This window comes from Amblyomma mixtum, chromosome 5 (assembly GCF_055824585.1).
Source record: "Amblyomma mixtum isolate Tamu chromosome 5, ASM5582458v1, whole genome shotgun sequence".
In the NCBI taxonomy this organism is placed as follows: Eukaryota; Metazoa; Arthropoda; class Arachnida; order Ixodida; family Ixodidae; genus Amblyomma; species Amblyomma mixtum.
Window position 1 is genome coordinate 178,843,053 of NC_143016.1, and position 15,814 is coordinate 178,858,866.

The 15,814-nt window shown below is 49.5% G+C and overlaps 1 protein-coding gene across 1 annotated transcript in view; it reads left to right on the forward strand.

Annotated features, from left to right (window-relative positions):
* The window catches only part of LOC149344919 (monocarboxylate transporter 13-like), a 62,039-nt gene that overhangs the window by 12,463 nt on the left and 33,762 nt on the right, over window positions 1–15,814 (forward strand). The window contains exons 3-5 of the mRNA XM_089547320.1: window positions 5,659–5,858; window positions 6,977–7,234; window positions 9,423–9,586. Coding sequence (XP_089403446.1) covers window positions 5,659–5,858; window positions 6,977–7,234; window positions 9,423–9,586 — 622 coding nt within the window. The remainder of the gene's footprint in view (window positions 1–5,658; window positions 5,859–6,976; window positions 7,235–9,422; window positions 9,587–15,814) is intronic.

Genomic DNA, 15,814 nt, shown 5'->3' on the forward strand with positions numbered 1-15,814 from the left:
TTCTCCAGCAGAACGTTGAGGTGGCGGCTTGCGACGTTGACAGGTAAGGCACGAGCGCACGTATTTGAGGATGAAGGTGTACATGCCATGCCAATAATATCGTAGCCGGATGCGAGCGTAGGTCTTGAACCCTCCGACATGACCACACTCCGGGTCAGCGTGAAAATGGGCGCAAACTTCCGAGCGAAGGTGACGGGGAATAACTAGCAACCACTTGCGGCCATCTGAGCTGTAGTTGCGGCGATAAAGGAGGTTATCACGAATTGAGAAATGGGAAGCATGGCGGCGAAGAGCACGCGACGGAGAAGCAGCCGTAGGGTTTGTGAGGAAGTCAAGAAGAGAAGAGATCCATGGCTCGGCACGCTGCGCCGAAGGCATGGCGCTGATGTGAAGCATCGGTGAGGAGGCGTCTAAGGTTGAAAGGCTCGAAGTATAGGCTGGGAGTGGGCAGCGCGATAGAGCATCGGCGTCTTGATGTTTGCGGCCAGTACGATACACGACGCGGATGTCGTATTCCTGGAGGCGAAGGGCCAACCTCGCGAGGCGACCGGATGGGTCTTTCAGAGAGGACAGCCAGCACAGCGCGTGGTGGTCGGTCACGACTTCAAACGGGCGGCCGTAGAGGTAAGGGCGGAACTTGGTAAGGGCCCAAACTATCGCCAGACACTCTTTTTCAGTGACCGAGTAATTAGATTCAGCCTTTGTGATCGTGCGGCTGGCATAGGCAACGACGTATTCGGCGAAGCCAGGTTTACGTTGCGCGAGTACGGCGCCGAGGCCTACCCCACTGGCGTCAGTATGGACCTCGGTGGGTGCGGTCGGGTCGAAATGGCGAAGTATCGGTGGGGCAGTGAGCGTACGGCGCAGGGAATCGAAGGCGTCGTCACACACTTGGGACCATTGCGAAAGATCGGAACTGCCGGACAGAAGTTGTGTCAAAGGTGCAGCGATTGAGGCAAAGTTGCGTATAAACCTACGGAAGTAGGAGCACAACCCTAGGAATCTGCGCAGTTCTTTGATAGAAGTAGGTCGAGGGAACGCAGCCACAGCACGAAGTTTAGCCGGTTCCGGACGGACACCCTCCTTGGAAACAACGTGGCCTAAAATGGTGAGTTGGCGAGCGGCAAAATGGCACTTCTTTAAGTTGAGCTGGAGGCCGGCGTCAGAGAGGCAGGTCAAAACGTGCTTCAGGTGGTAAAGGTGAGTGTCAAAGTCAGGCGAAAACACGACGATGTCGTCGAGGTAACAGAGGCAGGTTTTCCACTTGAGACCACGCAGAATGGTATCCATCATCCGCTCAAACGTGGCGGGAGCATTACAAAGACCGAAAGGCATCACAGTAAATTCATATAGGCCGTCAGGTGTTACAAAAGCTGTCTTGGGGCGATCGGCCTCATCCATGGGTACCTGCCAGTACCCGGAACGTAAATCTAAAGAGGAAAATATCTCGGCACCTTGCAAGCAGTCTAGCGCGTCATCGATGCGTGGCAGGGGATATACGTCCTTGCGCGTAATCTTGTTAAGGCGGCGGTAGTCTACACAGAAACGGATTGAGCCGTCTTTCTTTTTGACAAGCACAACTGGCGAAGCCCATGGACTGCTTGAGGGTTTAATCACGCCGCTCTTGAGCATTTGGTCGACTTGATCTTCAATAACTTGGCGCTCGGGTGCCGACACACGATAGGGGCGCTGCCGTAGAGGAGCCTGGGCACCTGTGTCTATGCGATGTGTGACAGTCGACGTTTGGCCCAGTGAGCTGTGATGACAGTCGAAGGAGGCGCGGAACTGGTTGAGCAAGTCGAGAAGCTGCGTGCGCTGCTGCGGTGGAAGATCTGCGTCGATGGAGCGGAGAAATAGTTCGGTAGATGGAGTGGGTGTAGAAGATGGTGGGCTGAGCGCAGCGAGACTGATGTGCGATGAATCGGCAGTCTCCTCATGGGTTAAAATAGCCGCGACAGGTTGGACACTGCCGACACATTCGCCACGGCGCAGAGCACTAGGGTAGGGAAACGGGTTACAGACCCACAGTACGGAAAGGCCAGCAGAAATAGTCAATACGGCGTAAGGCAGAGGAAGGCACTTGCGCCGGAGGAAAATATGGGCTGGCGTGAAAAGAACAGTGTCATCACGAGAAGGGGCACAAGAGAGGCGCACAAGGACGGAAGAGCATGGAGGCAGGTCGATGTCTTCGGTGACGAGGGCTTTAATACATGGCGGTGAAGGAGCAGCGTCCGGCAGGGATTGGGGCAGAGCACGGAATCCGACTTCAGCGCGAGCGCAATCGATGACAGCGGCATGACGAGAAAGGAAATCCCAGCCCAAAATAACAGTGAGAACAACACGGCAGTACGACGAACTCGATCGTGTAGAGGACATCCTGAATTAAAACTCGAGCGGTGCAAGCTGCCGACGGCTTGATGTGCTGAGCGCTGGCCGTGCGCAGCGAGAGACCGGCAATTGGCGTCTTAACTTTCTTCAAGCGGCGACAAAGGTTTGCGTCTATTACTGAAATTGCCGCGCCAGTGTCTACAAGGGCCATGACAGAAATTCCCTCGACCGAAACGTCACTAAGGTTCGCAGGGGCCAGCTGAGGTCTTTGGTAGTTCGACGAGGACGCAGTTCTTGCCTCAGGAACTGCGACATCTAGTTTTCCTCCTGAGAATTACTTGGGCGGCGACGCATCGGAGAAATGGAGCGTCGTCGCGGCGAAGGGAAACGGCGGTCGGGAATCGCTGAACGGTCGGGGGAGAAAGGACGAGGGGACGCACGGGGCTCAGCAGACGCGGAGTACTGACGCGCTGGAGGCCAGTACCCGACCGGCGGTGCCGAAACTGGGAGACGGCGACGGCAATGGCGGGCTACGTGGCCAGGCAATCCGCAAGTCTAGCAAATAGGCCGGTTATCCGTGGTGCGCCAAGGATCTCGGTCTCGTGGAGATGGTCGCAGATAAGGGGCCGGCGCTTGTACGGGCACTGACATTATAGGGTACGTAGGCGGCCGAGGTTGTGCGACGACTTCAGCGTAAGTCATTGGACGGGCGACAGGTTTTGGGGCGACGTTGCCATAATTGAGAGGGGTGGCGACTGGTCTTGGGGCGGCGTCAGCGTACGCCAGCGGAGCTGCGACAGGTGGTGATGAATGCGCTGACGGAAGCACCTCAGCAACCCGCTCTCGAATTGCATGTTGGAGAGCCGGGACCCAATAGGGTGGCGACCCTTGAGGGCTAGGCAAAAGCGAAAGCTGACGGGCCACCTCCTCACGTACAAAGTCCTTCATTTGCTGCAGCAGATAGGAGCTGTCAGCTGCGGGTGTCAGTCCAGAAAGTGACTCTGGCTGAGCTGAGTGCTGACGAGTCAGGACCCTCTGCTTACGCAGCTCCTCGAAGCTCTGGCACAGCGTGATGACTTCCGAAACGGTGCGCAAGTCCCGAGCGAGCAGCATTTGAAAGGCGTCATCATCAATGCCTTTCAAGATCTGCTTGATCTTGTCAGCTTCCGGCATGCTGACGTTCACTCGGTTGCAGAGGGCGATTACATCTTCTATGTAGCTAGTGAAGCTTTCGCCGACCTGCTGCGACCGTTCACGCAAGCGTTGTTCGGCGCGAAGTTGTCTGACAGCTGGGCGACCAAACACTTCTGAGAACTTCGTCTTGAAGGCTGACCAAGTCGCAACGTCCCCTTCATGGTTGCGGTACCATAAGTTTGCGACGCCGGTAAGATAAAAAATTACATTGTTGAGCTTTGTCTCGTCATCCCACTTGTTATACAGGCTCACCCGCTCGTAGGAGGCGAGCCAGTCTTCCACATCATGGTCATCTGTGCCGCTGAAGATGGCCGGGTCCCTTTGGCGAAGGGAGCCGGCACAGATGACAGTCGGTGGGCCTGCTTGCACGGCTTGGTGTTGGATGTCTACAGGCATCGCAGGTGTCGGAAGAGTGCGGCTACGGAGCTCCAGAGCCGATAGCGTTACCCGGCGACTCCACCAAATGTAGGATGGGGGTTTGTTAAAGGCACTGGGACCTCAGGAGCAGGGCAACAACAGTCCGTGGTCGGCGAAGGCGAGAACACAGCACGCGCAGCGATGGCAGCGCCGCCGCTAAGCAGAACGGTCGTCTTCGTCTTCACAATTTATTTATTTCATAATACTTCAGGCCACTGCTTGGCGCAAGCAGGACATAAGACAGCGTTAAGCCTGCGGCGAATCCTCACTACAAATGGTGCTGTTAAAAGTTATCTGGACAAAAGCACGCTGGTTATCTGGCCGGTACTAGACCTATCAAACCCAGTGTTTGATGCGCTAGAGTATATTAGTTGTTTCACCTAAGATGTCCTGGAATTTTTAAAAACAGGCTTTTTTGGTTCCAAGAGTGCTTTTTCTTTTCGGCATAGCAGTGTACAGTATCAGAACAGAGCTAAGACGTGCAAACTAGTGCACTGGTTGGCCAATACTGAATAGTTAACTTTTTAACTATTGACGTGTGGTCTACTGTAATATCCATATCAATTTTTATAATTTCGAAAACGCAGTTACTCTCAGCGCTGCGACCCAGCAACTTTGGTTATATAGACGAGTTACGTGGACTGGAGGGGTAGCTTTGCCTGCAGACTTCTCCAAAGCACGTGTATTTTGGCACAATGCAGCAGAATTTGTGGGGCCACAGCACCGAGGGTAAGAGTGTTTTCGAAATTCTAAAGACTTGATAATGCTATTACTTACAGTGGGCTACACGCCTCAATAACTAAGAACACTAGCAGTAGTTGTTAAAAAGTTCACTGCATACTATGTATGCTAAAGCATATATGCCGAAAAAAGCGCTCTTCCAACTCGCAAAGCCTTTTTCTTTTTTTTAAATTCAAGAACATCCTAGGTAACACACCTTATAGGGTGTTTCACCTAAGACTTTCTGCAATTTTTAAAAATAAGCTATTTGAATTAGATGCGCGCTTTTTCTGGCATAGCATTGTCAGTGGTGTAGTACATCATAATTCAGCTAAGACTTGCTAACTAGCAGGACTGTTAACCAATATTTAATAGTTAACTTTTAAACTATTACCGTTGGGCTCCTTAATTATTGAGAGGCATGCAGCCCACCGTAAGTAATGTCCATATCCGTTTTTAGAATTTCGAGAACGCGATTATCCTCGGCGCTGTGGCCCAACAAATTTCGTCTACATCGCGCCAAAATACATGCGGTTTGAGAAGCTTGCAGGCAAAGCAACCTCTCCAGTGAACCTAACTCGTCAAAATAGCCAAAATTTGTTGGGCCACAGCGCCGAGGATAATCGCGTTCTCGAAATTCTAAAAACGGATATGGACATTAATTACGGTGGGCTACATGCCTCTCAATAACTAAGGAGCCCAACGGTAATAGTTTAAAAGTTAACTATTAAATATTGGTTAACAAGCCTGCTAGTTAGCACGTCTTAGCTGCATTATGATGTATTACGCGACTGACGATGCTATGCCAGAAAAAGCGCGCATCTAATTCAAATAGCTTATTTTTAAAAATTGCAGATCGAAAGTCTTAGGTGAAACACCCTGTATATTCCTTAGCACCCCCTCATGGATCGGCTAGGCGTGTTGTACGTGGTGTGATGGCGGTTCTCAACCGCGATCAGGAAAAACACGCGCTTCCCGTGCCCGTGTGCGTGTGCGCAGGCACGGGCTTCGGCTTCACCCTGCTGCCGGCCATCGTGTGCGTGACGTCGTACTTCGACCGGCGCCGCTCGCTGGCCACCGGCATCACCGTGTGCGGCTCGGGCGTCGGCACCTTCCTCATGGCGCCGCTGGTGCAGGCGCTGGTGCGCTTCTACGGCTGGAAGGGCACGCTCATCATCTGCTCGGGGCTCAGCCTGCAGGTACTGCTACTACGACGCTCCGCCCACCTTGACAACACTACGATTGTGTACAAGCATGACAACGTGTTGTGTAGGGAAATTTACGAGGCATATAGTATCGCCAAGGCTCATAACACGTGCGTGGCCAAACCGCCTGTTACTATACGGGAAAAAGAGGTAGCTTATCTGGACAAGTGCTTTGCGCCTTGATAGCAGGAGCTGGCGGTGACTGTTTTGTTTAGTTTTCTTCTTTTGGTTTTTGACCAACGATTTTATCGCACTTTCTTCCTTTATAATTCTACGTGTTTTCAAATAAACTTCCAGTTGTTAGTCAGCGCTCGTGTCGTCTACTCTTTCTGTCCGTGTTTTTCGCGCTAAAATTTTGCAAGATATATGTTAACCAACTCGCCCAATCTGCAGTATTGTTAAATTACCTTCCTTTCTTATTCATGCTTTTTCAGCCCTTGTAGATGTAGCGCAGAAGTTAAAATCTGAACATTTTTAGGGCCATGGATTCCTGTCGGAAACTTATTTACGCAGCATTAAAGTACCAAAATGCATAAGAAACTTGTGCATATCTTATGATCCTATGGGGCAGAAACGTGGAGGCTAACAAAGAGGGTTCAGCTTAAGTTAAGGACAACGCAGTGAGCTGTGGAAAGAAAACTGATAGGTATAACATTAAGATATCGGAAGCGGGCGGAGTGGGTGAGGCAACAAACGCGGGTTAATTACATCCTGGTCGGTCTAAATCAAGAGGAAGAAATGGGCTTTGGCAGGGCATGTAATGCGAAGGCAAGATAACCGCTGGTCCTTAAGGGCAATGGAGTGGATTCCAAGAGAAGGCAAACGTAGCATGGGGCGCCAGAAAGTTAGGTGGGCGGATGAGATTAAGAAGTTCGCGGGGATACGTTGGCCGCAGCTGGCGAAGGACAGGGTTAATTGGAGAGACATGGGAGAGGCCTTTGCCCTGCAGTGGACGTAGTAAGGCTGATGATGATGATCTTATAATCGTCATGCAATAAAAACAATCACACAGCTATGATTCCCAACACGCCGGTAACAGCTGTGCATCGCTGGCGTGTGAGCGTAACCGTAAACGATGCACCCCGCGTGTAAAACCCTTGCGCCCTCTACAGGGCGTGGTGGCGGGCGCTCTGATGCGTCCCGTGGCCGGCCAGCCCGCCGAGTCCACCTACAGCGAGAGCGTGGACAACTCGTACGAGCCGTCCGAGCTGTGCACGGGCAGCCGCAGCCGGGCGGCGCCGCGGCCCCTGGCTGTGTACGACCTGTCGGCCGGCGCCCTGTCGCCCACCATGAGCGCCGGCTTGTCGCCCTCGCCCGAGGCCTTCCAGCTGGCCATGGTGCCCGACGAGGGGTGCACCGAGAGCTTCCAGGTGCCTCCGTCCGCGGCTGTCTGATAACACTTTTAACGCGACTGCGATAAGGGCCCCTTCAGCGAAGAACTCGACGTAGCTGGAGAAAGGACAACAAAATGCGATTGGAAGATTGGTAGCTGAGAGCAGGGCGGTGACACAAGGTGGGAAGTGTAGGGCCGCAGACGTATTTAAAAGGAAATGACGGATTTTAAGACCAATTTATGCAGAAATTATATAAAAATAAAGACAAAATCCAAGCGTGGTGCCAACTGCCACCACTTCGTTTCAAAGGGTACGCTCCGTCCGTGCGTCTGGCCGTCCGTCCGTCCATCCATCCATATGCGTTTGAAGGAACAAACAGCGCGACGAAACACGGACACACGTAGAAAAGACACACACACGAGCGCTCGTGTGTGTGTCTTTTCTACGTGTGTCCGTGTTTCGTCGCGCTGTTTGTTCCTTCAAATGCATTACCAACTAGCCCGGAACCTTGCTCTTCTGATCCATATGCGACCAAACTTAGACCATGTTCCCCATAAGCTACCACTGGTAAAGCCTGTATTGGGAGAATGGAAAACGCTTCACTGCAGTGATTTTATGTCGTTTTTGCTTTGGGCACCCACCTAACCAGCAGCATTATTCTCATCAACCAAGAGCAGCCTGCTTGCGAGCTATGCAGAGAAGCGGTCCCCTTCAACCCCATCTTATTTTAATTTGCAGAAAACTCGAGAAACTACGGAAAAAAATCGGAGGACGCTTAATTAAGTTTCGCCTTGAACAGTACAACGCGGTAGCGCTATCGCACCGCAGCCGCTAATCGGCGGCCGCTATCTGCGGCTGCGGAGCGGTTTCTCTACAGAAGGGAATGCACCGCCCCTCGGCAGACTCCGCGATGTATGGAAACCTTCCGCCAGACAGGCGAGACCTAATGTCGAAGTGGAATCGAGGTGGCACACTCGGCGGCCCCTCAGTGGGTTTATGCGCTTCTCACTTTCCACGATTAGTGATTGCCGAATCACATCTTACACACGCATCAAACCGTTCAAGTAAAATGAACCATATCAGAAATCGAATTAAGCAGGTCGAGTTACCTAATCACTAATTAGCATATTCATAATTAACTACACACGCATCAGAACATGTCCTTTAGAGACCACACCATGTCGGACCACAACGCATTCACCAGGTCTACCTCTATCCAACTTACACCATGCCCATCTCGCAAAGTGTGCCCGTCTGGCAGTCGTGTGTTCGAAACTCACCTAATTCACCCCAGTTTATTGTCGAACGAAATTACTTTGCATGCATAAGCGCCCTTCAAATGTGTGCGACCAATCCGAACACGCTAGCTCCAATTTATCCCTCACCGGACCAGTTCCGCGCGTTAAAGGAGCAGCATATAGTACATACGGGAAGCAAAAGTGTGATCGCACCGGGATGTTTGAACTACCCTCGCGAGGTCATGTGGCTGTGACGTCACTACACTGTCGATTGGGTCTTTTTCGGTCACGCCGACTGCAACGCCGAGAAGGGTTTTTCCGCCACACGGGGCCTTTAACGCTCACGCCTTAAAAACATTACTCACCATTTTATGACGAACACATTCATTTTCACACTGGCTTGCTCCTCGGAGAAAATGCAGTTGTCGACATTTCATATGTTTTTACATTTTTAAAAGATCGAAAGCTTTCTAACAAAACTAAAATATTTTCTTAAATATTAGTTGTTTTCCAAAAAGCAGGCAAATTCAATTTTTAGTTTAGCGAATGAGAGCATTAATCGCTCGCTAACAATACCCCCCCCCCCCCCCCGCCCCCTCGCGAAGTAGATCTGCTGACCGGAGTAGTTAATCATACCGACAGTAGATCTGAACTGCTGAACTTCACACTAGATATACGTATACTGGAGTGACTGCCAACGGCACTGTGCACTGTGCACTGTGCATCGCGCAGACGTGCATCGTCCCCGGCCTTTGCATAAAAACAGGGCACCAGACGGGGCCAATTGGTTTGGTCCCGTCTGCTGCCCTGTTTTTATGCAAACAATGTACCAACTAGCCCGGTTATTTCTCTCTTGGTTCCCGGCCTGTTCTGAGTGATGGTCCAGGAAGTGCAGGAGAGGCGATAGTTGGTCTGTCTCTCCTCTGGGAGCGCTGTTCTTTGACTGTCACGTGACGACGCACGTCGGCGGCGCGTGCCACTCGCAGTCTCGCATACGGCTGCGGCGCGACCTGTTCTACGAGGGTTCGCTGCCCGAGGACCAGCGGCAGCCGACGGCCACCTTCTTCTCGGCCGACACCTCGCTCCTGGAGCGCACGGAGCACCGGTCCCAGCTGGTCACGCTTGTCGACAACCGGAACATCGTCGCCAGGTGGGAGTCGAGCAGGCGTCACTGCACCGCAGCGACAACCATAGAGTTTCTTACTATTACCTAGAGGGAAAGCTGGCAACCCGTCTATGGGAGTTTGCATGGAGACCCCTCGAGACCACTTCAGCCACCATGGGCGCTCAAAGCATATTGGGGCGGTGAGCTACTTGTTGCGGAACTGCAACTTTTGCCAAAAAAATAATAGAAAAATAAAGCTGTTCGATAACTACTGATGTCCTAACATTCATTCAATATCCTATCTGTAAATTGCAACAAACGAGCAGAAAAGCATGTGAATGCAAAGTTTGCCCAAAATAAGAGATGGCTACCTCTCCTATTGGCCAAGTAATGAACACTACAAAAACTAATACTTCGGGATTAACAGGTCCATTTTAAAAGTAAATATGTTTTCAAAAAATATATTGTTGCTTAGATACTTTAAGAGGTTTTTAATGGCATTTCCAAAAATTGAATAAACCTTTTATTGGCGTCGTGTGCCGTTGCGTTTTCACTACTATGGCTTTTGCACACTGCGTTCGCGCGAAAGTCATCTGCGCACACACTAACAGCATTTTCAAAACGAAACATCTCAATAGTGCCACTCCGTGTTGCCGACAAAATACGACTGTCCCGCAACAAGTAGCTCACCGGCCCATGATGCTTTGACCGTCCATGGTGGCTGAAGTGCAGCGCCGCCAGCTTTCCCTCTAGGTAATAGTAAGAAACTCTATGGCGACAACAGCTGTGCACCACTGGATGGCTGAGGCGCAGACAAGGCTTGCATCACCCTCATGTCAACGTCGAACCCACGATGTGTAGCGCAAGGGGCGCCAAAGAAGCGCGACAGAACACACTTCAGACATTGCTAGTTGGGCGTACGCGGTGAGCTAGCGTACGCAGTGACTCTGCAAGCAACAAATGCGCATGCGCAGGACGCTACGTATCTCAGAGCCTTACGGGTGTACGCACGCTACAAATCATAGCGTGCGCGCGCTACGGGCACGTTACGGAGTGCGTTGACAAGATGGCGGCGCCCTGCACGCCCGGTTCGGAGTAGATGTCGCCGCTGGATTCTTCGACGCGATTGATCGCTCAAATGGTAGCGATTGGCTTTTATGTCGCACACTCTCCCCACACGTAGAAGTATAAGCGATAACTAGCCCCTTTTTTTTTAGATAATTTGGTGAGTTTCAAGCTCTAAGGTCTAAGTAAATGCAGTGCGTTTTCCTTGTAGCAACATTACCTGGCGAAGCAGTTCTGTGGCTTTTAGTCACTTGTTGCATTTTGTTCTATTTGCATAGTTTATCATCTTGGAAAGAAAAAAAGGCTTGCAATGCACCCACCCTATAGTTATCAGCGATTATGGATGAAAATTGAAGTGCTTTGAAGCCTTGTCATTAGATGGCTCTACTGTTTAAACGTGTCTTTGAGAGACGCTACGGCATGGCCAACTAAAAGTGTCGTGTTTACACTATTTACAGCGTGCGCTAGTTTACTGTGCACACGCAACAAAAGTGTCGAGAAATGAAGCTCACCCAGAATAACGGCAACCAATGCCTGTCCTTAGTAAAAATCTAGTCCTGGCCTCTTTCCTGAGTATGTTGATGTTTGCCCTGTAGGTAAAGGGGAAAGAGCAAAAAGATTTACTGGTCGTGTACCACTTGATGCAGTGACTCGGCTCTTCTTCTTCTTCTTCCTCTTAAGACATGGCACATACCCACATGGGGGGATTGGCCAAGGTGTAGTGGCGTAAACAAGGAAACTTCCATAGGCGATTACGACAACATATCAGAGCCAAACGTGAATTTTGAAAAATGTATCAATGAAAAACGACAGAAGAATATTTAGAGTTAAATATCAAAGAAAATTTGCTGAAAAAAACTAAGAATTTTAAAAAAGTTAGCAAATCAACCTACCAGTTGCAATTATAATCATGGAGAATGCCACAAATTGCGCCCAATGCAAATCCTTTGGCGCTCGCACCGAACGATAATAGCACTGGCAGAGATAACGGGAGCCCTAACCTGGAGAGAGGGACCTCCAGGTAAATCTTGCTCTGAAGTGCGAACTTGGGACAGTAGAGAAGGAAATGGTCCACAGATCCAACGTCCCCGTATGCGTCACATAGGTTTATTGGTGACCACCCACATCTGCGAAGATATAAATTTAAACTGGAAATCCTGCACCGCAACCGCATCATTGATACCTCACACAGCCTGGTTTTACCCGAGCGGTCGTTGCTATTATATGATAAGTGCTGATAATCAGTGGTATTTAGTAAGGGATCGCGTAACCTAGCTGATAGGTGTTGCAAGCGCTGAAACCTGGAAATCGCCAGCGGACTGAAATTCGGTACGGGATGTGTCACTGACCCGTCAAGAGCTCACCTTGCTAAGTAATCAGCCACCTCGTTTGAATGAATACCTGCATGGACAGGAACCCAAACAAAGCGGACGTCGTTTAAAGTGGATGGGACAAATAATCGCAGGAAATGGCTCGAAAAACCTTTTCGTGAAGCTTCAAGAGAGACTAAAACTGGCAAAAAATCAGCCAGGATAACATGTGATACAAAACATGGAATTTTGTGCAGGGCCATTCCAAGAGCCAAAAATTCCGCAAAGAATATAGAGATATAATCTGTGATGCGGTCAGAATAGCTCCATGCTAAATCCTGCAAAAATATGCCAACTGCAGCTTTTTGGGAGCTGACGGAGGCATCGGTAGAAACCACCATATGATGGGGGTATTCCGCTATGTGATCAGAATGAAAATCGTTTAAAATGTTTGCGGGCATGTGTTTCGCATGAGATGGGAAGATGTGGTCAAAATGGAATTCCACTGCTGCCCTGCCGATGGGTCGTCAACTCACTGCAAGAAACTGAGATCAACACCAATCGGTGCTAAAAGGTTCTGCGTTCACGTAATTTGTGGCATTTTATACCGTGGCCAATGATGAGAAAATAAGGCCGCTGTGACTCTGTTCGTCGTCTTTCATTTCTTGCCGAGCCTTCGCTCCAGTACCGTAGAAAGTTGACCGCGAGTATAGCCTATGGCATCCCAGCCATCCTGCGTGAAAGTGGGGCATTTGTAATTAGAATGCGGCAATCAATAGACACAGGCCTACTTCAATTTGCTCTCAGTGTCTCCAAAGTTACTCAGGACACCCCTCCTCTTTATGCCTTTCAGACTAAGTCATGCATTACTCGCCCTCTTTGCGGAAGAAGCGAAGTATGCTGGAAGATAGTACAATTAATGCGCGCTGTGCTCCTTAAAGTATCACCGAAAAACTAGCCCGCTAACTATCCTTAATACTAAAAGTACTAATGTATTCTTGCTACGTCTTTTTTTGTGTGTGTGTTCGTGTTCTACCTTAGACAACTATTTAAGGCGCACTGATGACAACCGAGGTAAGGTAGCGCCATTTACCCGCGCCTTGCGAGTGGTATGTGTTCCGTTACCGGTGCAGTGGGCAAAAAACCACCGAAAAGACTGCGTGGTTTCGTGACATCAATTATGCAGGAAATCTACTTTTCGATGGTAACAAAGCATAGCTGCTTTAGACTGCGATAAGTTTGGATAGTTATGAAATTGTCTTTGTTATATGGGCAGTTGTTTGAGTGTTATTCAGGCTGTATTCAAATACGCCGACGACGCGATCTCGCAGAACGACACCCGTGCAGCTGTTTCCGTAAAAAGTTTTTCTCTGCTCTCATAACTGTAGGTCTTATTTTTTGGGCGCACTTAAAAATAAAGTTATGGATCTCCCTTGAATTGCGGCTTGAGAGTAAGTCGTTATACAACTAAACTTATTGGTTGCATTTTTAGTCGTTTTAATTTAAAATTTAACTCACTGCGGATTTATTACTAAAATCAACAGCTCTCGATCCCGCCGGGGTGGCTCAGTGGTTATGGCGCTCGTCTGCTGGCCCGAAAGACACGGGTTTGATCCCGGCCGCGGCGGCTGAATTTCTTTGGAGGAGATATTCTAGAGGCCCGTGTACTGTGCGATGTCAGTGCACGTTAAGGAACCCCAGGTGGTCGAAATTTCCGGAGCCCTTCACTACGGCCTCCCTCATAGCCTGAGTCGCTTTGGGACGTTAAACCCTAATAAACCAAACCAAACCAATAGCTCTCGTATCCAAGGCTTCCAGCACGCAGTAATGAATGGACAGCTCGGTAGGTTCCTTTTTTTGTTTTTCACTGCGGACTAGGATACGTTGCTAAGCTATCAAGCACGAGTACGCACATTGATGAGTTAGTCACGTTATAGCCATGAAAAAATTGCACTGGGCAGTCTCGCGGCCCGAAAACCCACTTCGTTAAATCCAGGTCGGAGACAGACGCGTGCATCCAAATGTTGCGTCTAGCTTGAGAAGTAACCACGGAGAATAAACACATTTTCCCACTGCGCCACTTTAACTGAACCCTGTAGTATACGGTACCCTGTGGGTAAATCTGCTTTCCGTATAAGATATGAAGCCCTGCATTTCAATATTTTTGCTATCTGAATGTACGAGAAGAATAAGAGCTTGGCTAGTGCGATAGCGGGGACTAGACAACAGACAACTAAAGCTTTCGTCCTTAGCAAATATATATATAATGGCCTGAGGGGCGAGATGGTGCATGATGAAATGAACGGCGGCGCAACAAGGACACTAACAAGAGAGGGGACACCACATGCGCACACTACCAACTGTTTATTGCATGGAAAGGTGGCATATTTAAACATACAGCTCAGGCATGACACTCATCACATTATAGCTCCGAACCCAACCCGTGGAAAAAAAAACAGCAACATCAGGATAACAGACAATAAATCTTTAACCTCTGCAGATTGAAACTAAAAGATTCTGATAACAGAACTTAGAGGAGGCCATCTCGTAGCAAAAGCAGTGTCAAACAATCGCAGCAACAGCAGAGTCAAACATGAGAAGCAAAAGCAGTCAAAACGAAATTACAATCGTAGCAAAGGCAGAGTCAAACGCATTAAGAAAAAGCAGTCAGAACCCGAAAAAACAACAAAACGGAAAAGTAAAAAACAGTAACAAAATTAACAACCCGCCTAAACAAACAACAGACGGCCGCTAGAAATGCAGGGCTGAAAATATGCATCGTACATGACGTCACAAAAAACTGTCAAGAAAGGACACTTCATTACGGAGGGACACAGAGGAGTCGCTAACACAAGTGCTTCCCTTCTTATTGATCATAAAAGCATGAAGAATTTCACGTACCACCTGATCGCAACTCCTGCCCAGAATCCTTATTCCGTTAAGCACTGGCTCACATTAATAATCTTTACAATGTGGGGGCAAATTCGACCCGCCTCCATTTTCTAACGATTTTTCATGTTCCCGTGTCCTGTCGTTAATGCAGCGACCCGTCTGGCCTATATATACACCCCCCCCCCCCCCCCCCTGCACGTCAGTGGGATTTCGTACACCACTCCGACGGCACAGGAAACGAAATGCTTGCCGTGCCTCTTTTCGCACATGGCTTTCTTCTTTTGGCTGATCCGCGAGCATAACCCGCTCAGCTTTTTTGGCGCACAGAAAACGGCAGGAACGTCGCACCGGCCCGCAACCTTCTTCAAATTTCTTCTTAACTATATTTCCTTCCTACAGACATACATTATTGTGTATTCATAGTCTGTAGACTGTGTATTGAGTCTACTGAAAGTCTACTAAAAGTGTATGGCCATAAATCTATAGATTGTGTTTAGACAGTCTATAGTCATTAAACTGTGCAAAGAAATTTTTGCAAGAGTAGAAGGAGCAGTATCGGTGGGAATGGCGTGTGGCTGCTGAGCCAAAGTTCTAAACATCGATCCCTGTGGCGCTTACCACATTTCAATGCACGCGATATGCATAAACGTCCGTGTACTCAGATTCCGGTACACGGTTAAGGGGCACAGGCCTCAAATTTTCGCTTGCGTGTTTTTTTGTTTTGTAATGATGAGCTAGCTGTTAGTACACAGTTTACATTTCAGATACATCATCATCTGCCTGACTACGCCTACTGCTGGACAAAGGCATCTCCCATCTCTCTCAAATTATCCCTACCCTGCGAAAGCCGCGGCCACCGTATCCCTGCAAACTTCTTAACCTCATCCGCCCACCTAACCTTCTGCCGCCCCCTGCTCCATTTGCCTTCTCTTGGAATCCACTCCGTTACCCTTAAGGACCAGCGGTTATCTTGCCTTCGCATTACATGCCCTGCCCAAGCCCATTT